The sequence below is a fragment of the Python bivittatus genome, unplaced genomic scaffold (genome assembly GCF_059951505.1).
Source record: "Python bivittatus isolate LINGU-HERP-01145 unplaced genomic scaffold, Pbiv_v1 ctg000350_np1212, whole genome shotgun sequence".
NCBI lineage: Eukaryota > Metazoa > Chordata > Lepidosauria > Squamata > Pythonidae > Python > Python bivittatus.
In genome coordinates this window covers 35,753,850-35,775,464 of record NW_028277074.1, presented here as the reverse complement: position 1 = coordinate 35,775,464, position 21,615 = coordinate 35,753,850, and the positions used below count along the sequence as shown (strand labels likewise).

At 34.0% G+C, this 21,615-nt stretch overlaps 2 protein-coding genes across 4 annotated transcripts in view; one reads left to right on the top strand and one right to left on the bottom strand.

Moving 5' to 3' along the window:
- ARHGAP6 (Rho GTPase activating protein 6) overlaps positions 1-21,615 on the bottom strand; it is a 220,955-nt gene that overhangs the window by 54,141 nt on the left and 145,199 nt on the right. Inside the window, exon 1 of one of the 3 annotated variants that reach the window (XM_088144934.1) lies at positions 1,256-1,418. The exons of the other annotated variants lie outside the window; for them this stretch is intronic. The gene's annotated coding sequence lies outside the window, so the exon portion shown is untranslated. Of the gene's footprint in view, positions 1-1,255; positions 1,419-21,615 lie in introns of those variants that run through there. 3 annotated transcript variants of the gene reach the window in all.
- AMELX (amelogenin X-linked) lies at positions 13,214-20,618 on the top strand. Its single transcript, XM_007429981.3, has 4 exons — positions 13,214-13,279; positions 17,307-17,345; positions 19,180-19,224; positions 20,131-20,618. Exons 1-4 carry the CDS (start codon positions 13,217-13,219, stop codon positions 20,578-20,580), a joined length of 597 nt encoding a protein of 198 aa, XP_007430043.3. The 5' UTR covers positions 13,214-13,216; the 3' UTR covers positions 20,581-20,618.

The following is a 21,615-nucleotide window of genomic DNA, read 5'->3' as shown; positions in this document are numbered from 1 at the left end:
TCATCTATCAAGAGTTAGAAAAAAATACTAGATGGAACACATTTCTGTTGACCTGCAATTGGTATGTATAAGATTTGGCTGCTTTAATCCTGCCAAACCATAATCAAGGGTAACAATTCAATGCATTTTATTAAATTATTAAGTCAACTTCAAGACATTATTCTGAAGGATCATCTTTTGTTCTTCCCCAAGGCCGAGCTGAGATCCTCTAGAAAACAACTAGCATAGACCATATTTCCAAAAATCAAATAATTTAAATATTGTCCTTTATTTTCAGTCTTTGTTCTAAACAGTACATTTATCTTGGACAAAGAGAAGGAAAAAAAGAGCCCATAAAAGTTCCAAGTGTTATGGAAAACAGAAACAATTCCTAATGTTACAAGATACTCCCAAGACTTTAGCCAGGAGATGAGAGTTAATTTGGGACTATAACACTCGGAGAAAAGTTATAAATACAAAGATTTAGTTCAGGCTGATCATATGGCGCACTATTCTAATACTGGGCAAAGTTGGGAGACATTCCATCCAATACCAAAGGTTGTACAGCTCTATGAAACACACATTCTCAAGTACAATTTGGACCTTTACATACAAACGCCAAGGATATTTTAAGTTATGTTATGCAAGTGTTCTATTTTCTGACAACATGAAACCATTTCTTTTTCTCTGACTGAAACAGAGAGAAACTGGTATGTTTTCATAAAAAGTTCATAGGGCTACTAGAAATGCAGAGGTCAGAGCTGGTATTTAGTCCTGATTGATTTTCTTTTGTTAGAATGATTTATAAAATGTGGAGGAAAGTTCTGCATACACTGAGCTATAACACTGCCTGCAGTTAAGTATAATTAAATGTCTAGCATGCCCCACCTGGCAGCCATTGGTAACTAGAATAATGGAGTCTACATGTTCAGTTATAAAGATGATAAAAATTTTAGCATGGTCTAGTCATATAATTGACTTTAATTACACAATACTCCTGCTGACTGAAGGACTTCTGCCCCTCTCTGGAGTGTTAGCAGTACATGCAAGATCATGAAAACAGACAAAAATAAAGTTCTTTGAAAATGTGCTGTTTATTGACTTCTTTGCCTAAGTGGTAGGTAGAACTGTTTCTCTTACCAAGCAAGAAAAACATTGTGAATAGAAAATATTATCTGAATGGAGTATTTTTATTAATTGCTTTGTTAAAAATTAAAACAAAATAAAAATCAACCTCAAACAATGCAATCAAAGCTACGTAAAAACAATGACTTACCCATTAACCAAAATCTGATTTTCCACCGACGTTCAATAGCTTGACAAAGGCCACATTGACGAATAATCCATGAGAGTCACATAAATATTCCTGCAGCCTTGTATATCAGATATCTTAAAAACAGCTGAAGCTGTAACTCCTACAGTCCCTTTACTTGCCACATTTTTTTATGATCATCAATTGTAAGAGTTAAAAAGAAATGGAGATGGATTTTTTAATGGATTTCGAGTCTAATAGTGCCAAATATGAGAAAAAAGAAGGATAATCTGTAAATGCTGGTTATTCCAATGATATTGTTTTGAAGCAATACAAGGAGTGGTTATCTCTCCCCTCCTCTGAAAGAAAATCCTTTTCCACATGGTTATACTAATGCATAACTGCTCTGTAACTGTACAAACTTTCCTTATTAGGAACACTCCAAAGAATGCTGCACACATCTGGTAAAATCCCTTCAAGGATGGTAAAGACATCTGATGTTCCTGCTCTTGTCTAAGACAACCAGTTCTTTATTTTTTAGCTTTTCTACAATTTTTCTGACCTTATCAAACAAGACGTTACGACACAGTCTATCACAGTACATTTAAGAACAAAACTGCTATCAGTTCTAAGTAATTTTACAAGAAATGACAAATGTTTTTTTTTTAAAAGTATTTATTCTGAAAATGTGTCTAAAAATGACTAATACAGGAAGTTACCTTGAATTAGTTCTTTCCCAATTAATTTAGATGGTAATGTGCTTTTAAATTCAAGATTAAAGTAGTTGTTACTATTTCCTGCGTCTGTATCATAATGTTAAGTTTTCATAGCCTAGATTCAGTAATTAGTCTTATTAAACTAAAGCAGGCAAAAAAAATTTTGGTAGAAATCTGTTGGAGGCTCCATGCCAGTTATTAGCAGGTGGAGATAAGGTAAGAGGTTGGGAGAATCAAAGCTAAATTGGGTGAGACTGCTCTTACTTGTTGTGGCATATGCTTCTCCCCTTATATTTCTGTACTCTCTACCAACAGACTAGTAGGGAATGGACAGAGAAAGGCTATTTTACGTAGCTGCCCATATGGATTTTTTTTTTACAATGTATTGATTGGTGGTTGTTTAACTTGCAGGAACTGAAGTTCTTTTTTGAACAATTAGGCCTTGTGCATAAAGAATAAAATGTACTAGAAAGAAATGGCTTCACAAAATAATAGAAATCAGATGGTCAAAACAAAAATAACTTTTGCAGATATATTTCTATTTTGTAAAAGAGGTAAATAAGAGATTAACCATTCAGCATTAGATTTGGGAGAAAATATTGTGCATTATGATTGCCACAGCATTTGGTAAGTTCAGCCTATACTTCAGATGCTCCAGTGGCTACTGCTCAAATAGTCGTTTGAACCCGAGAGGAATGCTCATGAAACCCTAAATATTAAAGTGTGTGCAAGACTATTCTAAACACAGTTCCACCCCAGGATGTAGGATTCCAACCAAGAAACTTTTAAAAACATATTTTGATAAAGAATATGACTCAACTAACTAACCTAATAGATGCATTAATATGACTCAACTTACTAGCTAACCTAGTAGATGCATTCAGAATGGCTAAACATAAAAATGACCACCCCTTCTAAAAGTTCTTCCTTGCTCTGAATGCAGAAGGTCTCTCAAATAAGAAAAAACTGAAGTGGCAGAGGATAAACTGGGTAAGATTGTTGTGAGCAGCTCCAGCTAGTAATTCTGCTGCTTTCTGGCACCTAGTTAAGAATTTTGCTCTGAAATAAGTGCTTGGTCCAAGGATTTTCTTTCCACTGTCCCATCTACTGTACTTGGTGTGCATAGCTTATATTCTCACTTTTCTCATACTGCATGGTTGGAGAGCTATAAATATTACTTTCTTGCTACCTGCAGACATCTCACCAAAAATCTCAAGGAACACAGTGGGGATCTGCTTGATTGCCACTGTGGTCAGGAGGTATTGGGCCTGATCACCATTTAGCAAAATGATTACCCATAGCAGCCAAAGAAATCTTATGTTTTGTAATATGCACAGCATTGCACTTCTATTTTTATTCAATTTCCAACCATAAATTAATAAAGTAAAATAAAATAATGCTGTTCAACATTAGACATGAGAGAAAATACTATGTATTTTGGTTCCATAGCATTCTGTAAGGCATCCTATGATTTAGGTGCTCTTTGGGTGGGGAGGGGATATTACAACAGTATTCTCAAGAACCAAGTATATACCAATCCAGAAATATTGGTCAGCCAGACCAACCCAGCCATGCTTTTAGAGACTTGTGACTGCCTGTCAAATACTGCAGAAATTATATAAACCACGGACATCTAAAGTAGGTTCACTGAGAGATGATACTCTCAACAGTACTGACCTACCTATTCTTCCATATGCTCTCATTCTACCTTGGCTTTACTCAATTAAAGCATTACTGCATTTTCAGCTTTAGCTACATATGTGTCTTTGAACTGCTATGATAGCTAATAGGAATTGTGATGTTCAAAGACGTACCTGAATACAACAGATACCAAGAATAAACAAATCTTTGTTCTGATTTAAACTCTGGAAAAAAGATGAAATCCTGTTTTCTTCAAATATACACAGAAGCATTTGATTTGCACTGGATTAGGGACAAGGAATTTATTAAAGGGAGTAAACAAAGTAGAAGTCTGAGATTAAATTATTAGCAGAGAAGTCCAGAGTTCTAAATATTATGCTGTTTGATTCATCATTTGCTTCAATGACATGATATCCCTTGGAACTGTTCCATTTCTCCCCACACTGACCTAATTTTGCAGAGAAAAAGGAAAAAAATAAACATTATGTCCCAATTGAATGTGATTATTTTCCACAAATGATCAATAGCTTATGAATTTTTTCTTAGAGAATACATAGCAATGATTAAATGGCTTGCGTGGCTTCAAAAAGCAAACAGAAGGCAGACATACCCACAAACAAAAATATAGAAGGAAAAAGCAAGAAATATGTTCATGGAAGAGCTATCTTCAAAAGCTGTTGACCATGATGATACTTAAACAAAACTTCTGTAGTCAGGAAATACACATTTTGATTATCATATGCTATAAGAATGAATTACAGGTAGAAACAAACTGCGTTTTTATATCTATCTTTAAGTTTCAGACATTTCAGTAGGTAGATCAGCACACTTAATTTCAGTTGTCATATACAGCAATTGGGTCTTTTGATGTTCAATGAGCTGAGAGTTTTGCACTCTAGATATGTTAATTAGTTTCAAGTTGGTTACTATGGGTGATTATGTGTGATAAACACTTCCTTACTGAAACTAGGAAAATTCTATTTTGTAGAAAACCTCTTGCTTAAAAAGTTAACATAGCTTACACTTCAAGCCAGTAAATTCAGGTCAATGGAATGCATGTATGAAATGCATGGGAAAAAAAAGAGAGAGAGAGAAAGAGAGAAACTTTGTATGCTATATTGTATCATAAATGCACTCTACTTTTGAAGTCAGTACAGATCTACAATTGTTTTACCTTTCCAGAAGAGCTCCTTATACAGGAAAAAAGTAACAATCTGCCAATAACCAGAGAAACATTCCAATAACCAGAGAAACATACATTATCTGAATTGTCAAAGTAATTTAAGATGGTTTTAATGTATTTTGTCAGTTTTGCGTATGTATGTATGTATGTATGTTATGTATGTATCATCATCAACTTAAGACAAATGCACAAAACTTTTATTATGTGCCATAAAGTCCATGTTGCCTCTTACCGACCACATAGCTTTTCTCTATGATAATCTGTTCCTAATCTGGTCCTTCAGGTCTTCCAAAGGTGCACTCATCACGACTGTAACTGAGTCCATCCACTGTGCAACTGGTCATCCTCTTCTATTTCCTAATCCTTTCCTGGCATTAGAGCCTTTTCCAGAGAGCCAAGTCTTCACATAACATGTCAGAAGTAGGATAATTTGAGCCTGGCCATTTTTGCTTTGAGTGAGAACTCTGGGTTGATTTGTTCAACAATCCATTTGTTTGCTTTCTTGATATTCTCAGAAGTCTTCTCCAACACCAAAGGCACAAAAGTTTACTATTCACTAAATGTTGTTTAATAAAAATGAATGCTTTAAAAAACTATAAATCACACACACAATCTTTCTACATCCTGAAACTCATGAAATGGAACATTATCAGTCATACGTAATAAAAAGAAAGACTTGTGGCATATAGTTTTCAATAACTAAAATGTAAAATGAACCACTCTGTTTATTAAAATTCTCTGGATGCATTGTAACCCTCCTTAGTTATACAGAACATGTCCATCTACTCTTGATGTGTTTGAGATGACAACACTTGCCCAATCTTGTATAGGCTTGGAAGCTAAGCAGGGTTAGACTTTGTTAACATTTAGATGGGAAAGCCTCCAGAGAATGCTTGGCCTGTGGGCTAGACTAGAAGTTAAAAAAGCATTTCCAGAAGAAGGCAACAGCAAGATAATTCCACACTGTCATCAATAAAACTACACAGATGGGTCCATTATGTCACCATAAACCAAACTTGACTTAAAGGAAAGCTTAATCTTTATTAAGTGATCTAACGTGTTTTCTGGATCTACCAGTCATTGGCATTGCCTAAGCAAAATCCATTTATGGTAACATGCCCTGCCTGTTGCTCCACCAGGTTCAATGGGCTCTAATGGTAATATAGTCACAATGAAGTTTCCTTTTTTTTTTCAGCAGGTATTCCTGTTTGATCAGTATTATTTGCACTTAACTACAATTGCTCCTGCCTCTCTTTCCTCAAAACCATTGCTGCTTCCAAGGTGATTTTGTTTCCAAATTTTTATTATTTCCTTCCTCTCCATTCCTGAATTTGTGGACTCATTCCCAATCCTCAACCCTCTTATTTCCACTGGTCCTTTTTTGTTATCCTTCACGTTATGCATACAGTATATTTTAAAAAGACCTACCTGCTAAATAAAAAGATGGATCCATATAATAGTACTGTATCTCTAAGATTATATCTTGCTCTAAATAAGATTATTTTAACCATTAATTATCTTTGTTCTATTCAAATGCATAGTATAAGATTTCAAATATGCGATATACATTTAACTTCACTTTTCTTCTAACGTTTTCACTTATGATGAGAAAGGAATAACAAAAGGTAAATAGGGAATATTATTTCTAATATTCAATAATATTTCAGCTTTCATCTACAAGCTGAAATAGAGATTAACAGATTTAGAAATTCATGTATTCATAATATTGGATTTGAACTTTTCTCACTGCTAAGAAAACAACAGTATTTTATGCAACTGGATATTTATTATTTCTATTTTATTTTTTACATTTGTTGTTGTTTTATTCATTCTGATTAATTAATTTGATTAATCTGTATTAGGGTGAAAAAAACTAATTTATTATAATTGAGCTATTTTTAATTACTTAAAAGTAATTTAAAAAGTGTATTTTCAAAAATTCTCTAGGCTGCAGCAGAAATAAATGGGATTTGTTACTGAGTAAACATTAAATTCAATAAGAAAGGGTTATTTTGTTGTTCATATACATTTTTATTAGACCTCACTTTTTACAAATGTCACTTAGGAATTTTGCTACCATTATTATATTTTTTCTTTATTATGGCAATAAATACTTGATGAAAATAGGCTTGAGATGATGATCACTTGGATGCCAAACACAAGAGAAGTCTACTTTCATAATAGCACTTACTATAGAATTGGGGCCTCACTGTAACTAGCTAAACAACATTCAGCTACACAGTAATATAGAGGAATGCACTGAAACAATTAAAAAATCTACTCTGAACCATTCCACCCAAGTATTCTATGGAAGGAGTATTGTTACAATAAGCAACCTACGATAAGTGATATATTTAAATTCTTCTACTAACTTTCATTAGAAACAGAGATCAATAATTAAGAACATTTTTATCATTTATATTTGAAACAATATTAGTAATAAGTATGTAAGTGAATTATAAATGTTGTTATAAACAAGCATCCATACATACTGCAGTTTTGCCACAACTATCACAAATTATTTTATTATCTTTAACAGCCAGAGTATAAGCAACAACATTTTTTACATTTCCAAGGTAGTTAAATCTAGGTGCACATTTATTTACCATTTAGGATTATTACCTTTCTAAAATCTGATTATAAACAGCCATTTAATTCAGACAAGCATTTTTCATTTTGTTTTTACTGTAAACAGTCACCTCTCACCCTAAATGCTATTCATTTACATCATTCTTGCTTAGTCAAGGAAGCTTTCCTGACATCTAATTACAAAATTCTTTCAACTGCCTGAAATTATAAGTTAAACAGATAATATGACTAAGGCTGTTTAAAAATCGAAAATAAAGCAAACACAGAAGCAAGCACTGACACATAACTTCATAATTATGCCTCACAAAGGAGTCAAAATGTGCATTCTTTATTTTATTGTAATTAAGCAATCATATCTGTATGATTTATAGTACTGTGCGAAAGTTTTAGGCAGGTGTGAAAAAATGCTGTAAAGTAAGAATGCTTTCAAAAATATATATTGTAATTGTTCATGTTTATCAATTTACAAAATGCAAAGTGAGCAAACAGAAGAGAAATCTAAATCAAATCAATATTTGGTGTGACTTTTTGCCTTCAAACCAGCATCAATTCTTACACTTGCACACTTTGTACACTTGCACAAAGTCAGGGATCTTGTAGGATTAGAGTCAGGTATATGATTAACCAATTATACCAAGCAGGTGCTAATGATCAACAATTCCATATGTAGGTTGAAACACAGTCATTAACTGAAACAGAAGCAGCTCTGTAGGAGGCTTAAAACTGGGAGAGGAACAGCCAAACTCTACTACTAAGGTGAGTTGTGGATGAGAGTTCCATGTCATAGGTCATACACCCTGGCAAGACTGAGAACAGAAACAAGACACAAGGTAGACAGACTGCATCAGCAAGGTCTCTCCCAGGCAAACATTTCAAAGCAGACTGGGGTTTCCAGATGTGCTATTCAAGCTCTTTTGAAGAAGCACAAAGAAACAGGCAACACTGAGGACTGTAGATGCAGTGGTTGGCCAAGGAAACTTAATGCAGCAGATGGAAGACACATCATGCTTCCTTCCCTTTGACATCAGAAGATGTCCAGCAGGGCCATCAGCACAGAACTGGCAGAAACCAGTGGGACCAGGTACACCCATCTACTGTCTGGAGAAGTCTGGCCAGAAGTGGAAGAACTGCGGTCAAAGAGCCATGCCTCCAACGTGGAAACAAGGCTAAGTGACTCAACCATGCACGAAAACATAGGAACTGGGGTGCAGAAAAATGGCAGCAAGAGTTCTGGACTGATGAGTCAAAATTTGAAAGATCTGGCTGTAGCAGGAGGCAGTTTGTTCACCAAAGGGCTGGAGAGCAGTACAATAATGAGTATCTGCAGGCAACAATGAAGCATGGTGGAGGTTCCTTGCAAGTGTGAGGCTGCATTTCTGCAAATGGATTTGGAGATTTCGTCAGGATCAATGGTGTCCTCAATGCTGAGAAATACAGGCAGATACTTATCCATCATGCCATACCATCCAGGAGGTGTGTGATTGGCCCCAAATTTATTCTGCAGCAGGACGACCCCAAACATACAGCCAATGTCATGAAGAACTATCTTCAGTGTAAAGAAGAACAAGGAGTCCTGGAAGTGATGGTCTGGCCCTCACAGAGCCCTGATCTCAACATCATCCAGTCTGTCTGGGATTACATGAAGAGACCGAAGGATTTGAGGCAGGAGATATGTGGTTAGTTCTCCAAGATGTTTGGAACAACCTACCTGCCGAGTTCCTTCAAAAATTGTGTGCAAGTGTACCTAGAAGAATTGATGCTGTTTTGAACGCAAAGGGTGGTTGCACCAAATATTGATTTGATTTGGGTTTTTCTTCTGTTTGCTCACTTTGCATTTTGTAAACTGATAAACATAAATAATTACAATATATGTTTTTTAAAGCATTCTTGCTTTACAGCATTTTTTTACACCTGCCTAAAACTTTTGCAGAGTACTGTACATTGGCCAGAAATTTTTAGGATTACACACCCTTTCAGTTTTTCTGAAGCTCTACATATATTTGCTTCCTGTGGGTCACTGATTGATAAATGTAGTCCGAGTGAAGAAATAAAACCAATGTTTTGTGCTTGTTTATTTCATAAGCAATCATCCAACCTGCAATGTGGCAGTGTGAAAAAAATAATTACCCCCTTTAGATTTAGATGGTGTAACTGGTTGCACCATCTTTAGTGGAGTAATGCACCAAGTATTTCTATAACCAGTGGTTATATTATTTTTGGCCTATTCCTCCATTACAATTAACTTCAGTTAAGGATGTTCTAGCCTGAACAGCCTGCGTCAGGCTCAGCTACAATATTTCCACCTGGCTGTTCCAAAATATTCATGTGTTATTCATCCAGTCTCTTGTAGATTTGCTTATATTTTGAAATCACTGTCTTGAAGGATCACTCACTTGCACTTTGGCTTCAGCTAGCAAAGAGATAGCCTCTTACATAATTGTCTGATATAAAGCCAAATTAATGCTTGCTTCAAAGTTATCAAAGTCTGAGGCAGCAAAGCGCTTCAAAAGGGTAACGCTACCACTTCCATGCTTGCTATGAGATTCATGTTGAATGCAGTGTTTGGTTTCTATCAGACTTAACAGCACCCATACCAGGATCAACCAGGTGATTTTTAGCAAATTGAGATGAATGTTAATATTCTTCTTAGTGAGCAATGGCTTACTCTTTCCACTCTCATGTGAAACCCAGTTTTACATGTTTTTGTTATAGTGAAATCATGAACACTGACTTTCAAGCAAGAGGAGTCAGCAAATCCTTGGGTTGTTTGTGGGCTTTTTTTTTATTTTATTTTTTGGATGGGGGGAATGACTTCACTTCCTGAATGATTTTATGCTGCACTCTTGAAGTGATTTTGTCCCAAATTTACTCCATTTCAAGACTTTGTCTCTGTGAATCAATGGTATCCCAGAACTTTAGAAATTGTTTTGTAAACTTCCAGACTGATAGAGTCATTTTTTTAACAGAAGTCTTCAGGTACTTTTGTGACTGGGACATAATATGCTTCTAGAATCTCTGGGGAGAGATTTTACTTTGAATGGGGGAGCCAAGGGCTGTGAAATTTATATAGGTCAGGGCTGGTCCCAGTTATCCATTTAACTGAATTGACCAAATTAGGAGGGGCAATTTATTTTTCACACTGGAACAATGCATGTTAAATAACTTTATAAATAAATGAAGCAAGAACCAAACTTTGGTGTTATTTTTTATTCAGACCCCCTTTTGTATATTAATAGGATCCACATGAAATCTGATACCATTCATTGGAAAAAATAGGCAAAAGTATATAAAAAAAAACAAAACCAAAAGATTATAAATATTTCATTCATAGTATCTCTAAATAAATCCAAAGAAAGTTTGAACCCTATTTAAGTTTAATCATTTAAAATATTATTCAATCTGATTTTTGAGGCACTTGCAAAACTTAGATCTCACATGGTAAAGATTTATTTTCATCCCAAATAATTCTAGACTTTAACAATTTTGCTCAATTTTAGTATTCTTTTGCCCTAAACATTTTTAAAAAAACAACAACCCAAAATGGAAGCTTCTTTTATTTAGACAAAAAGAACTACAAGTCTGTTTGGATAGATAATCTAATTTCATTGAAAAAGAAACTGAATTTATAAAACTCTGTACCAACTATTTTTAAAATTCTTACACACAGACAGAAAAGTATGCATAATATGTATTATAGATGGCAGAGATGGGGCTAACAGGTATTAGAAATTTTAAAAAATGGAGAAAGTAAACTATAAGTTTAGGAAAGCAAGCAGACGTTTTGGACCCTATAAATGAGTGTAGGGTTATAAATAAGTCAAAACACTGAGCTGGCATTGTTTTCCCATCTTATTTATTTATTGAATTTATATTCCATCTTTCTTTTTATATATAACATGGACCTATTGAGTTAATTGATTAAAAACAAAGATTATAATGAACCATTATGTTGATCTGAAACATAAATATTTATAAAATATAATAAAACTTATATAACTAAATGTCCAGTATAATTAATAATTTATCATGTTATATAAAAACTAAGACAAAGGTAAAACAAGAGTTAATTTCAAGTAATACTGTTTAATCTTTAAAAAATAATTAATATTTCAGAAACAGTTACAAAATACTTTTTTATATTGGGCAATTCAAGTCTCAGCAGGTGGCAACAAGAGCTAGAACTTGCCTTGGCTCAGAAGCTAACTAAAGTTAGGCCGGTATCTGGATAGGAGATTGTATCTTGGAAAAAGCAAAGGCAAATACATCTGTGTTATTGCCATGAAAATAACATGGATAAGTCCATACAGTCTCCAGGAAATCAAGCTCTACTTGAAGGAAAATTTACTTTTATAAGTAATAAAAATATAGTAATCAATGCTTCATTTTTATTTTTATAGTAAAAATATAACAATTTAGAAAAACCATTAATGGAAGCAAGGATTAAATCTATCATCATCTCAGCCATCTTGGCAATTTGAAAGAACAAAATAATATGTCTTCTTAATCTATGCATGCATAATGAAAGACTGCATACTTTAACCATAATACTCACTTCCATGTGTGTTTTGATGTCTCAAAATATATGACATAACAGATGTTTAAATGTAAAGGCTGATTGGCTCTTGCCTATGAAAAAACTGTTTAAATATGACCCAAAGAAAGATATATCCTTGAACTACCAAGGCTTCTGAAGCAAACCATCCAACAGAATTATCAAAGGTAAGCTTATTCATTTTCTCAATTTATTGTTTATTTTCATTATCTGTAGAATAAAACTGGAGTCAAATCAAGATATATATGTATATATACATATAGCTGACATCCAAGTAATGTTTTTCTTCTGAAAAGACTGAAAAATTTCAATCAACTAGCACTTTTATATTTAAACATATTTCTCAGTGTTTTTATTTTATAAGTTTAAAACAAAGAATCTAATAAAACTTTCAGCTTCTAAAAACTGTTAATTAAAATTGGTTTTTGAATTTCAATAATACTTGCATTCACATTGTGGGAGTTCTCAAAATTTGCTTTTTCATTAAAGAATACTTCATCCTTAGCATTTAATTAAGTGCTACTTTTCAGATATTTTCCTTATCCCTTTCAGTGATCAAACAGGTTTAAAATAAGAGCTAGCAGCTTTGCTCTTTAATTAGCTTAGAAGAGCATTATCAGCCAGTTACCTAATATTAAATTTATATGAAATGTATTTTTGAGGTTCCTGAATTAGCAAAAAACTTTCATATAATTTATCTTTTATGCTCTTAAGTTATAGTATCTATATAAAGGTGTTCCACAGGCCAGTGGACAGTTCAAAGGGAGACAGATCCTCCTCATACATTCTCTTATTAGATGTCATGGAAATCTTCATTATGTTTATTCAACACCTGCACTTTAAAGTTAGTAGAAAGTATGGATTGGTTTGTATGTCCTAATCAAGTTTTGTCAGGAAAAAAAAAATAGAACTGAATTCAGGAAAAATCTATTGAATTTGGAGAATGTGAAATATATTAGAAATAGTCTTCTTAGTATGTAAAATGATCTGAGAATGTATTGATTTTTTCTTAAATTAAGCAAACATACTGTGTTATCATGCCAAGATACAAGTGCAGGAAACATCCATTGTAGTTTCTTTTTTCAATGAGCCTAATAAACTAAGGACTTGAAGGTTCATTAGTTTCAGTGGAAAGAAGTGATATTTTTTCCTGTATTATATCTACAACCATTAAATTCTACAGGAACTTTACCCTTTAAAAGTTAGTATTAACAGTACCCTGAGGAAATATAAGAGTATATATTTTAGGCTTTGAGCTACATGAGAAAAAAAAAAGATTTCTTTTTTATGCTATAGGATTTTTCATGAGAAAGATGGAGAGCTGGACTTTGCTTATGTGCCTCTTAAGTACTGCATTTGCAATCCCAGTAAGTGTTATTAACTAATCTCAAGTTATTGAATTAACAGTTCATGACAAGTGAAGATGTATGAAATAGCTACAATGAATATTAAGGTTTAATATCTTTTACCAAAATTTGGGAGTGAAAACATGATGCCCCACACATTTCCTACACACCCCAATTTGCAAATATCAGTCACCTATTTTATATAAGTTCTTTTTTAAGTTGGCCAGAACTGCTTTAAACTGAAACAGTAGCTCTTAGATGTAAGCCATCTTTATTCTCCAGCATACTTTAACCCTTCTCTATTCTTAGAAAATGAAGACGAACAGTATCTGGAAGTCATTGCTGTTCACTGTTCTCTCCTCCTCCCCACCCCCACCCCCTTTCTAAGAAAAAGAGAACAGAGTAGCCGCAATACTATTAGCTGATAAAGGGGATAAGGTTGGAAATGGCAGAAGAGTAAACTAGGAAGGTCTGGAGTATCTAAAATGAACAGAAGTTGGGGAGATGGGGATTGGGACAAACGAAGAGTGGGTACAGGAAGAAGAGAGACTAGGATTCTATTGTAGAAAGGAATGTTGGCCTTTGGAAAGCTCAGAAAGAAAAAAGGAGTGTATGTTTGCATGTAAAGAATAAAGTCAATTGGGAGAGTTATTCTGAATTAGAGGGTTAGGGTTAGGGTTAGGGTTCAATGGGATCAATGAATCCTCTGTGCTGAGAAGACTGTGGTAGTAGGGAACACTGGGGTTGATTTCAACCTAAAGCAAGACCTGTATATTTTTTCCTTCATATATTTATTTTTTGGGATTGTGTATTTCTTGCTTTATATTCATACATTTTCTTGCTTTATATTCATACCTTGCTTCTATACTGACTGTGGCCTCAGACAAGTTATTTCCATTTTAGTTCCTAGCTTTTCAGAATAGGTGTTTTATACCCAATCATACTTACTAGGACATCAAATTTATAAAGGGGAAATCCATGGCAATTATTTCTTGACAATCACTGAGTTGGAAGAAACCAACCTGCTCCTCATGCAGAATCCAATGAAAGCACACCAAACAGATGGCTGTTCAGTCTCCACTCCAACATAACCAGTGAATGGAAGCCCATCAGCTCTGCAGAATTGATTCCGTTATCAAATTGCTCCTACTTTTAGGATTTTTTTTAATGGTCAATGAGAATTTGCCTTCCTCTAACATAACCCTATTATTCTGTGTGCTGTATACTAAAATAACAAAGAACAGGTCTTAATCTTTTTTCTGAGTGCCATCCTTCCATATATTCAAAAAAACATATTCCCTGCCAGTCTTCTCTTCATGTCATTCCAGTTCCTTCAATGTATTTTTAAAGGCTTACTTTCTAACCCCTTCATCATTCTTGCTATCTTTCTTTGAGCCTTTTTCAGTTTGTCTGAATCCTTTTAATGTGCAATGCCTAGAACTAGACCCAACACAGGAGGCAAGATCTGACCAAAATGAAATGAAGTATTTAATGCAGGTTAAAATCACATTAGCCTTTTTTTTTTTACTGCTTCATCACACTATTTAGTTTGTAATCAACTATATTCCAAGATCATTTTCACAAGTACAATTACCAAGGAAAGTAGACCTATCCTATTCCTGTATATTTTTATTTTTCCTGCATTAGTCTCTGTTAAATTTAATTCATTTTTCCCATTTGTTTAATTTCAAATCAAAGATCATTTTGAAATTTATTTTTGTCTTCTAAGATGATGATAGCTCACCCACTTGTGTGTGATAATTATTCTTTCATAAAACTCATTCATAACAATTTTAAAGTTTACCCAGGATTTAACTTGTGGCACCCAACTTGATCTCTCTCTCTATCCAATGAGGAATCATTGATGGGCACCCTCAGCACTACTTTCAGACAAACTATTTATTTACTTATTTCTACACTTAACTAAGTTACTAATAAATATGTGATACTTTGCCAAATGCTTCATGAAATACAGCATGAACGGTATTCCCTCAATCTACTAAAATAACTGATTGGTACTCCCTCAACCTACTAAAGAATTACTTAGTCAAAAAATGAGAATGTTGGTCTGAAAAATATTCTATTAAATCTTTGCTAATTTATGGAAACTTACATTGTTTTCAAGGTGATTACAAATCAGCCACTCTCTTTGGTATCTATGCTGCACCAATTGGTTTACAGTTGTTCTTTTTCCACTTTCTGATTCTAGGAACATTTGTCCCCTGCAGTCACCTCACACTGCATCTGTTCTGTAGGATTTGTCAAAGATAAATACATAAAGGCTCAGCCAAATCATCAGCAAGTTATTTCAGTACCCTGGGAGGCAATTCATCTGGTCCTAGAGATTTAAACTCATCCAAAGTAAACAGGCATTCTTTGATCATGTTTCAATCAATTTCAGGCTTTAATCTTACTCCTTCATCTTGCTCTTCACAGTTGCCTGGTGTAAAATATACCCTCCATATCAGGCTCCTTGGTAGCTGCTTAAAACCAAAAGTGTTTCTTTTCTAAGCAAGTTTCTCAAAGAACTCTCTTTATCAAGATTTAGCGAGATGAATTTTTCCCATTTAGGACCAAATTATCGCTGTGTACATAAGAGTGGAGCCTTTGTGATCTTCTTTTTAATAGCCTTCCTGTGATCTGGCTAGGAGGCAGGACTTTTCCTTTATAAAGAAGATTCAACCTGGCTATTTACATAACAGTCTCTTGAATCTGGGAACCGGCAATTACACCCTTGTTACAAAAAACTAAGCCAAAATGTGAGTTGAATATCTCTGCCTTTTCTCTGCTATCTTTGATCATCTTGCTTCTTAACTGAAAAGCAAACATAAAAATCCTTTATTTCGAACAGATCTGGGAAAAAGAAAACTTTTTAAAATGTTTTTGGCATCCTTCACCAACATTTGGGTTCAGTTTTCCTAATGCTAACTCTAAAGTTTCATATATATGCATGGTAACCTCTCTCTCTCTTCTCATATACTATGTATCTTTTTATTTTCAGATATTCCCTGAGAATTTTGTTTCATTTCTCTATGCCATCTTAGGCTGTTCTTGATTTTTAAAAAATTCATTACCATTGTTTGCAATGATTATTATTTCATTTTTCTAGGAATGCACATCCAATACCTCCTTATCCCATTAGATGCTCCTGCCTTGAATTCCTGCTTTTCGCTGCTATGAGTTAATTAAGATACACTTTTTTTGAGGGCAAAGAATAAGTTCAGCTATAATCTGTTTTATTTTCTGTTTAAATAAAGAACTTCCAAATTACATGGACAATCTTCTTCAGTGCTCTTGCTACAAGCACTTCCTTGCCTAATGGTTAGTGTCAAGCAAAGGCCAGTGAATTACCTTGTGCCTTCCTACACTCTGTACTGCTTCTGTTCCACTTAAAAATGCATTCTTCAATCTTGTGTTCCATTTGGACAAATTATATCCTTCAAATACAATTTCAATTTGAATTTCCTTCAAATGCTAAGTTCCACTGATAAGTGTTATCTCACCAGATTTCATTTATTTCTATTAAATCATATTTTCCTTCCTGAATTAAAAACTCATTTTGTTTGTTTCTCATACTCTGAGCATTACTCTATAAAGAATAATGGTAGAGAACTTTATAAGCCAAGGCTCTTGCTGATTTTCTTCTTGAGTGGTTCAATAGTCTACCACCTTCATGACATTGTTACACACTTTTATAGTGCACAGCTTTTATTTAAGGGTTTTCCTTATAAGTTTTCATTTCCAACTCCAGAGTTCAGTTTAAATGTATTTTATTCAAGTTTGAAATACTATAATTGAACATTATTTTTCCACTATTTCAGATTGTGGAAAATTGTGCCTTCACAATTTTTCTCAGGTGTCTAATTTAAAGTATCCTAAGTATACAGGTTTAAAACAATGCATGATTTGGCTTATTATTTCATAAAATGAAGAATGTAGCTATCTCAATTTACTCATCCTAAAAAAGTTCCAGATATACTTACTTGATGTACATGTTAAAGATTGAAATAGGTTCTCTCTCTCACTGTAAATATGTTATTTCTTTCAGCTACCACAACATCCTGGTTATATCAACTTCAGTTATGAGGTAAAAACTTTTAAATTTTGTGTTTTGCTCATATTCACATACATACAGTAAAGGGGTAGAGAGCACATGATTACTCAACGCTAAATCTCTTCAACTAACTTGGTAACTCTTAGCTAGGAAGAGTACAGTGAATTTATATAACCTTACTTTCAGGTGAAATGATCAAGTACAAGATATGCTGAAATTTTTACTTTTTATGCTGGGAAACAAGGACAGTTACAGGAAGGTTCTGCTAAACACTCTGTGTTCAAAATATCCTAAGAATAAAAATAGTCTTTCAGAGTGTTCCGTGCTCCTGGAACAAAACACAGCACATTTCATAGTTTTGTCTCAAGCTTCAAATAAAAACCTTGGACCACTGCAATCCAAAATTTTAATTTACGTATATCCTGTAACTGATTTATCTATCTGCAATTTTTAGGTTTTCCAAGCCATGGAGACTTGGAGATGGCACACGTTCCATCGCTGTTGCCATTGGCTGGAGTTAGTTGAGGATATTAGGAAAACAGATGTTCAGAGACAGAGAACAGGCTAATTTTTCTGTATGTCAGGCGACAGGTAGTATGTATTATTATCCCTTCCTTTGTTGGGAGGGTCTAGGTTAAGAAAAAAATGAACGAAGAGATTTGTTTGGATTTCCCATTGTTCCCATGGTAGAACCCCCCAAAATGTTCCTAATTGGTTCCAGTGGAACGTGGAATTGAAGCCATTTTGAGTTTTATTCAGTCAGCAGCATCCCACTCCAAACATTCTGAAAGAACATTCCAACTGGCTTGTTTTATCCTGAATTTAATTTGTGTATACCTGTCAGCTGGGTGAGATCAAAACAATTACAGACTTCAATAAGGTGGCTGTAATACTAGTGTTAGGAGTAAATACAAAATCTTGGGAACTGTAAGAATTTCCAACCTTCATTTATCAGTGAGTTCATGAAGGTGGAGTTCTCATAATGATTTGAATTGTTCCCCCCACGCCCCAAGATTTTAGCCACCTGGATTACATGCTGTTTATGAGATAAGCTTCATGCATTCCCCTCCTATCTCTTAGTTGTTTATATCTAACATTCCTTCCATTACCAGCCTCTCCACAATCTCTCACTTTATCGATAGGCTATTCTAACTGGAAATAAAATGTGATAGAGAAATAGACTTTGTTCAAGCAATGCAACAGTGGCTTTTTAGTAGTTTTTATACAGAAGTGTAACAATTAACCAATAAAGCTAAATGTTTACTCACATAGAAATAGGTTTTAATTAAAAGCAGTCTACTACTTATTTGAAAAGAAAAAATAATGAAACCTAATTTACTATTAGATATAAAATATTGGCAATAGGCTATACACTGTAATTCTATAGCATGCAATTCTCAATAATTAAAGACATGGAAAGGTAGCGAGGAATATTTGTAAATAATTCTTGGAACAAAGAATGCATTATAATAATAACTTGTTACCCTAAAAACTAATGCACATTTTATAAGTCTGGGTTCACAGAACACACAAAGCCAAATTCATACAAACACCACTGTAAGTTATTTATTAATTATTCATTATATTTATATCCAGCCTTACCTCCATATGGTGCACATAGCATTCTTTCTTCCAATACTTTTCCATAACAACAACTCCTTGAGTTAACTTGGAATGAGAAGTAGTAGTTGTCAACCAGTGAGTTTCCATGGCAAAAGAATGTCTTGAATCTAGATCCTCCAAACCTAATCCAACACCTTAGCTGCTAAACTGCACTGGTTGAGTATGATGTATGAAGCCATACACAAAGTAAGCTATCTATAATGTTAGATTTCATAAATGTATGATTGTTTTTATATCCTCTAAGGTAGTGACACCTTTGAAATGGTATCAGAGCATAATTGGACATCAGGTATGTCTTGATTAAATTACCCCTTATGAGAAATTACTAATAAATTCCTAACAATGACAACAATGGAGACAGAGATGGGATATACAATTTGATACACAGATATGCCTAATTCTACATTGTTCTGTTTATTTAAAATGTCCTAAAACTCAGGTGATTCCCAAGACCAAAATGCTTATATATTTTTTATTCATTGCATGTGAAAAAGATGTTCTTATAACCTCTGTGATAAAGATCTAAAACAATTTTTATAAAATACAGCAAACAAAATTCATTTGGCATGCCAGAAATGTTACAGGCTATAATATAGTGCCAAACATTTCCCTGCAGATTAGGAAAGGACTGAAAAAATTGATGTTGTTTTAAGGCCAACCTCACCCTTTTTCTCCCTGATAAAAATAAGAAATAGTTTTCAACCCAGTAGAAACTGGGTAGCCCAACTGATTCTACTCAGATCAGTTTTGGGCACTCAAGTTTTCTTATGGATAATTATAGCTCAGATCAAAAGTGTGAACTATTTCAATTTGGAGTTTATTTTCACATGATCTGCGTCCACATCTGTATATCCCTGATGCTACAGCAATCAATCTAATGCTCATAGTTCAGAAATAGAAAATATATTAGTCAAGTAATATACAGCAATGACTCAATACGAGAAGTTAGCTATAGCTGGTGTAAGTTACATGTGATCAACTCATATTGTTTAATAATAGTTGTAACACAGTTTACAACCACTAACTTCAAACAGTTATATAAACTGGATAAATTGTTAACTTTCTTGATGTTCCAGGAATACAGTTGATAGTAATATTTGTATAATAATGTTGTGGTAATAATACCAAGCTGTCTGGTTTGTAGTAATTAATGTTCTATATACATGGGTAATCATAACTTTCTCCCTCTTTTTAGTATCCACGTTATGGCTATGAGCCCATGGGAGGATGGATGCACCATAACGCAGGGCCACTGATGCACCCAACTCATTTTCATGGGGTCCATGCAATGCACCCATCTCTCCATCCAATGCAGCCACAACAGCCACCTCAGAACCCACATCTGCAGCAACCTGGCCATAACCCATTTATCCCAATAACTGGGCATAACCCATTAATTCCACACTATCAGCCTATACAACATCCACTTCAGCCACAAGCAGGAGAGCATCCAATGCAGCCAGTGAATCCAAACCAATCAGTGCACCCTCAACAACCAGGGAGTGCCAATCAGCCCATATATCCACTACCTCCACTTATCCCAGATACGCCTCTTGAATCATGGCCAGCTGACAAAACCAAGCAAGAAGAAGTGGTGAGTAATCTTTACTATAATACTGTAATTTCCAGAACAATGGCCACATGAGTCTGTTTCTCCTTATCAGAGAATAACATTTTTATGGACCACAATATCACCAAGATGCTTGCTACACGTCTAAAAATAAATTATATGTTAAATTGTGTACACACACACACAAAGTATCTATTTTATTTCTTAGTCAACACACACACACATATATATAATCCTATAGTTAGCACTCTGTTCTGGACTCCATATCATAAACTGATTCAACAACAACAAAGTCACACTGATTAGTAGTAACTTTCAACATTTGTTGTATGTAACTTTCAACATTTTTTTTTATTAACTCAATTGATTTCCAGACATTATTGTTTGAATTATGCCAAATTCAATGAAAGGGAATGTTACAAAATAGTACTACTTGCCATTTAGTTCAAATACTCTTTTCATGAATAAAAAGAGGCTTCACTTCATATTTCAGGAAAATAACTCCCCTTCCATGACACGACTCTGCCTCTATCTTTGAAATTGTACAAAAGTATATCTGTTTCCAAGGCGTTGCCACTTTATAAACAGTACAACCAGACATCTTGTAGCTCATGCCCACTTTGAATACGGCTTATGCCTTTTACTTAAAAAAAGAGAACAGGCAATACCAACTATCACAGTAAGGTTTCCTCATAAATAAGAATTAATTTTATCATCTCGCTCTTCTTTTTCCAGGATTAAAGAAGTGAAGATACCAGAATAGTGCAAACAAAGCAGTAAGATACTGTTACATGCTCTCAAGAGTCCAAAGATTTTCTGCAGTCAGTAATAAAAGTTTCTGTTAATCAAGATTTATAGAGAATATTATAGCTAGAAACAGATAAAACAAACAAAAACTGTTCAAATCAGTAATTATGAAGATATGATTTTTGAAGTATAACCAATAAAGTACTACAGCATCATTTAGAGTGCAAGACTGTCTCTTCTGTCAAAGTGGAAAAATAGCACTGTTCTTTATATAACTTTTTTTTTTTAATGTAATTATTCTTCATAAATAGCACAGAAACACATTAAAAAAGCAGTGATTCAGTACTATCAAAAATCACAACA

Bases quoted from the DNA above. Each gene is read 5' to 3' on its own strand.
- AMELX (XM_007429981.3), top strand. From the start codon at position 13,217: ATGAGAAAGATGGAGAGCTGGACTTTGCTTATGTGCCTCTTAAGTACT. The intron at 17,346-19,179 runs GTAAAAACTTTT...ATATCCTCTAAG, and splicing joins ATATCAACTTCAGTTATGAG to GTAGTGACACCTTTGAAATG. The intron at 19,225-20,130 runs GTATGTCTTGAT...CCCTCTTTTTAG, and splicing joins AGAGCATAATTGGACATCAG to TATCCACGTTATGGCTATGA.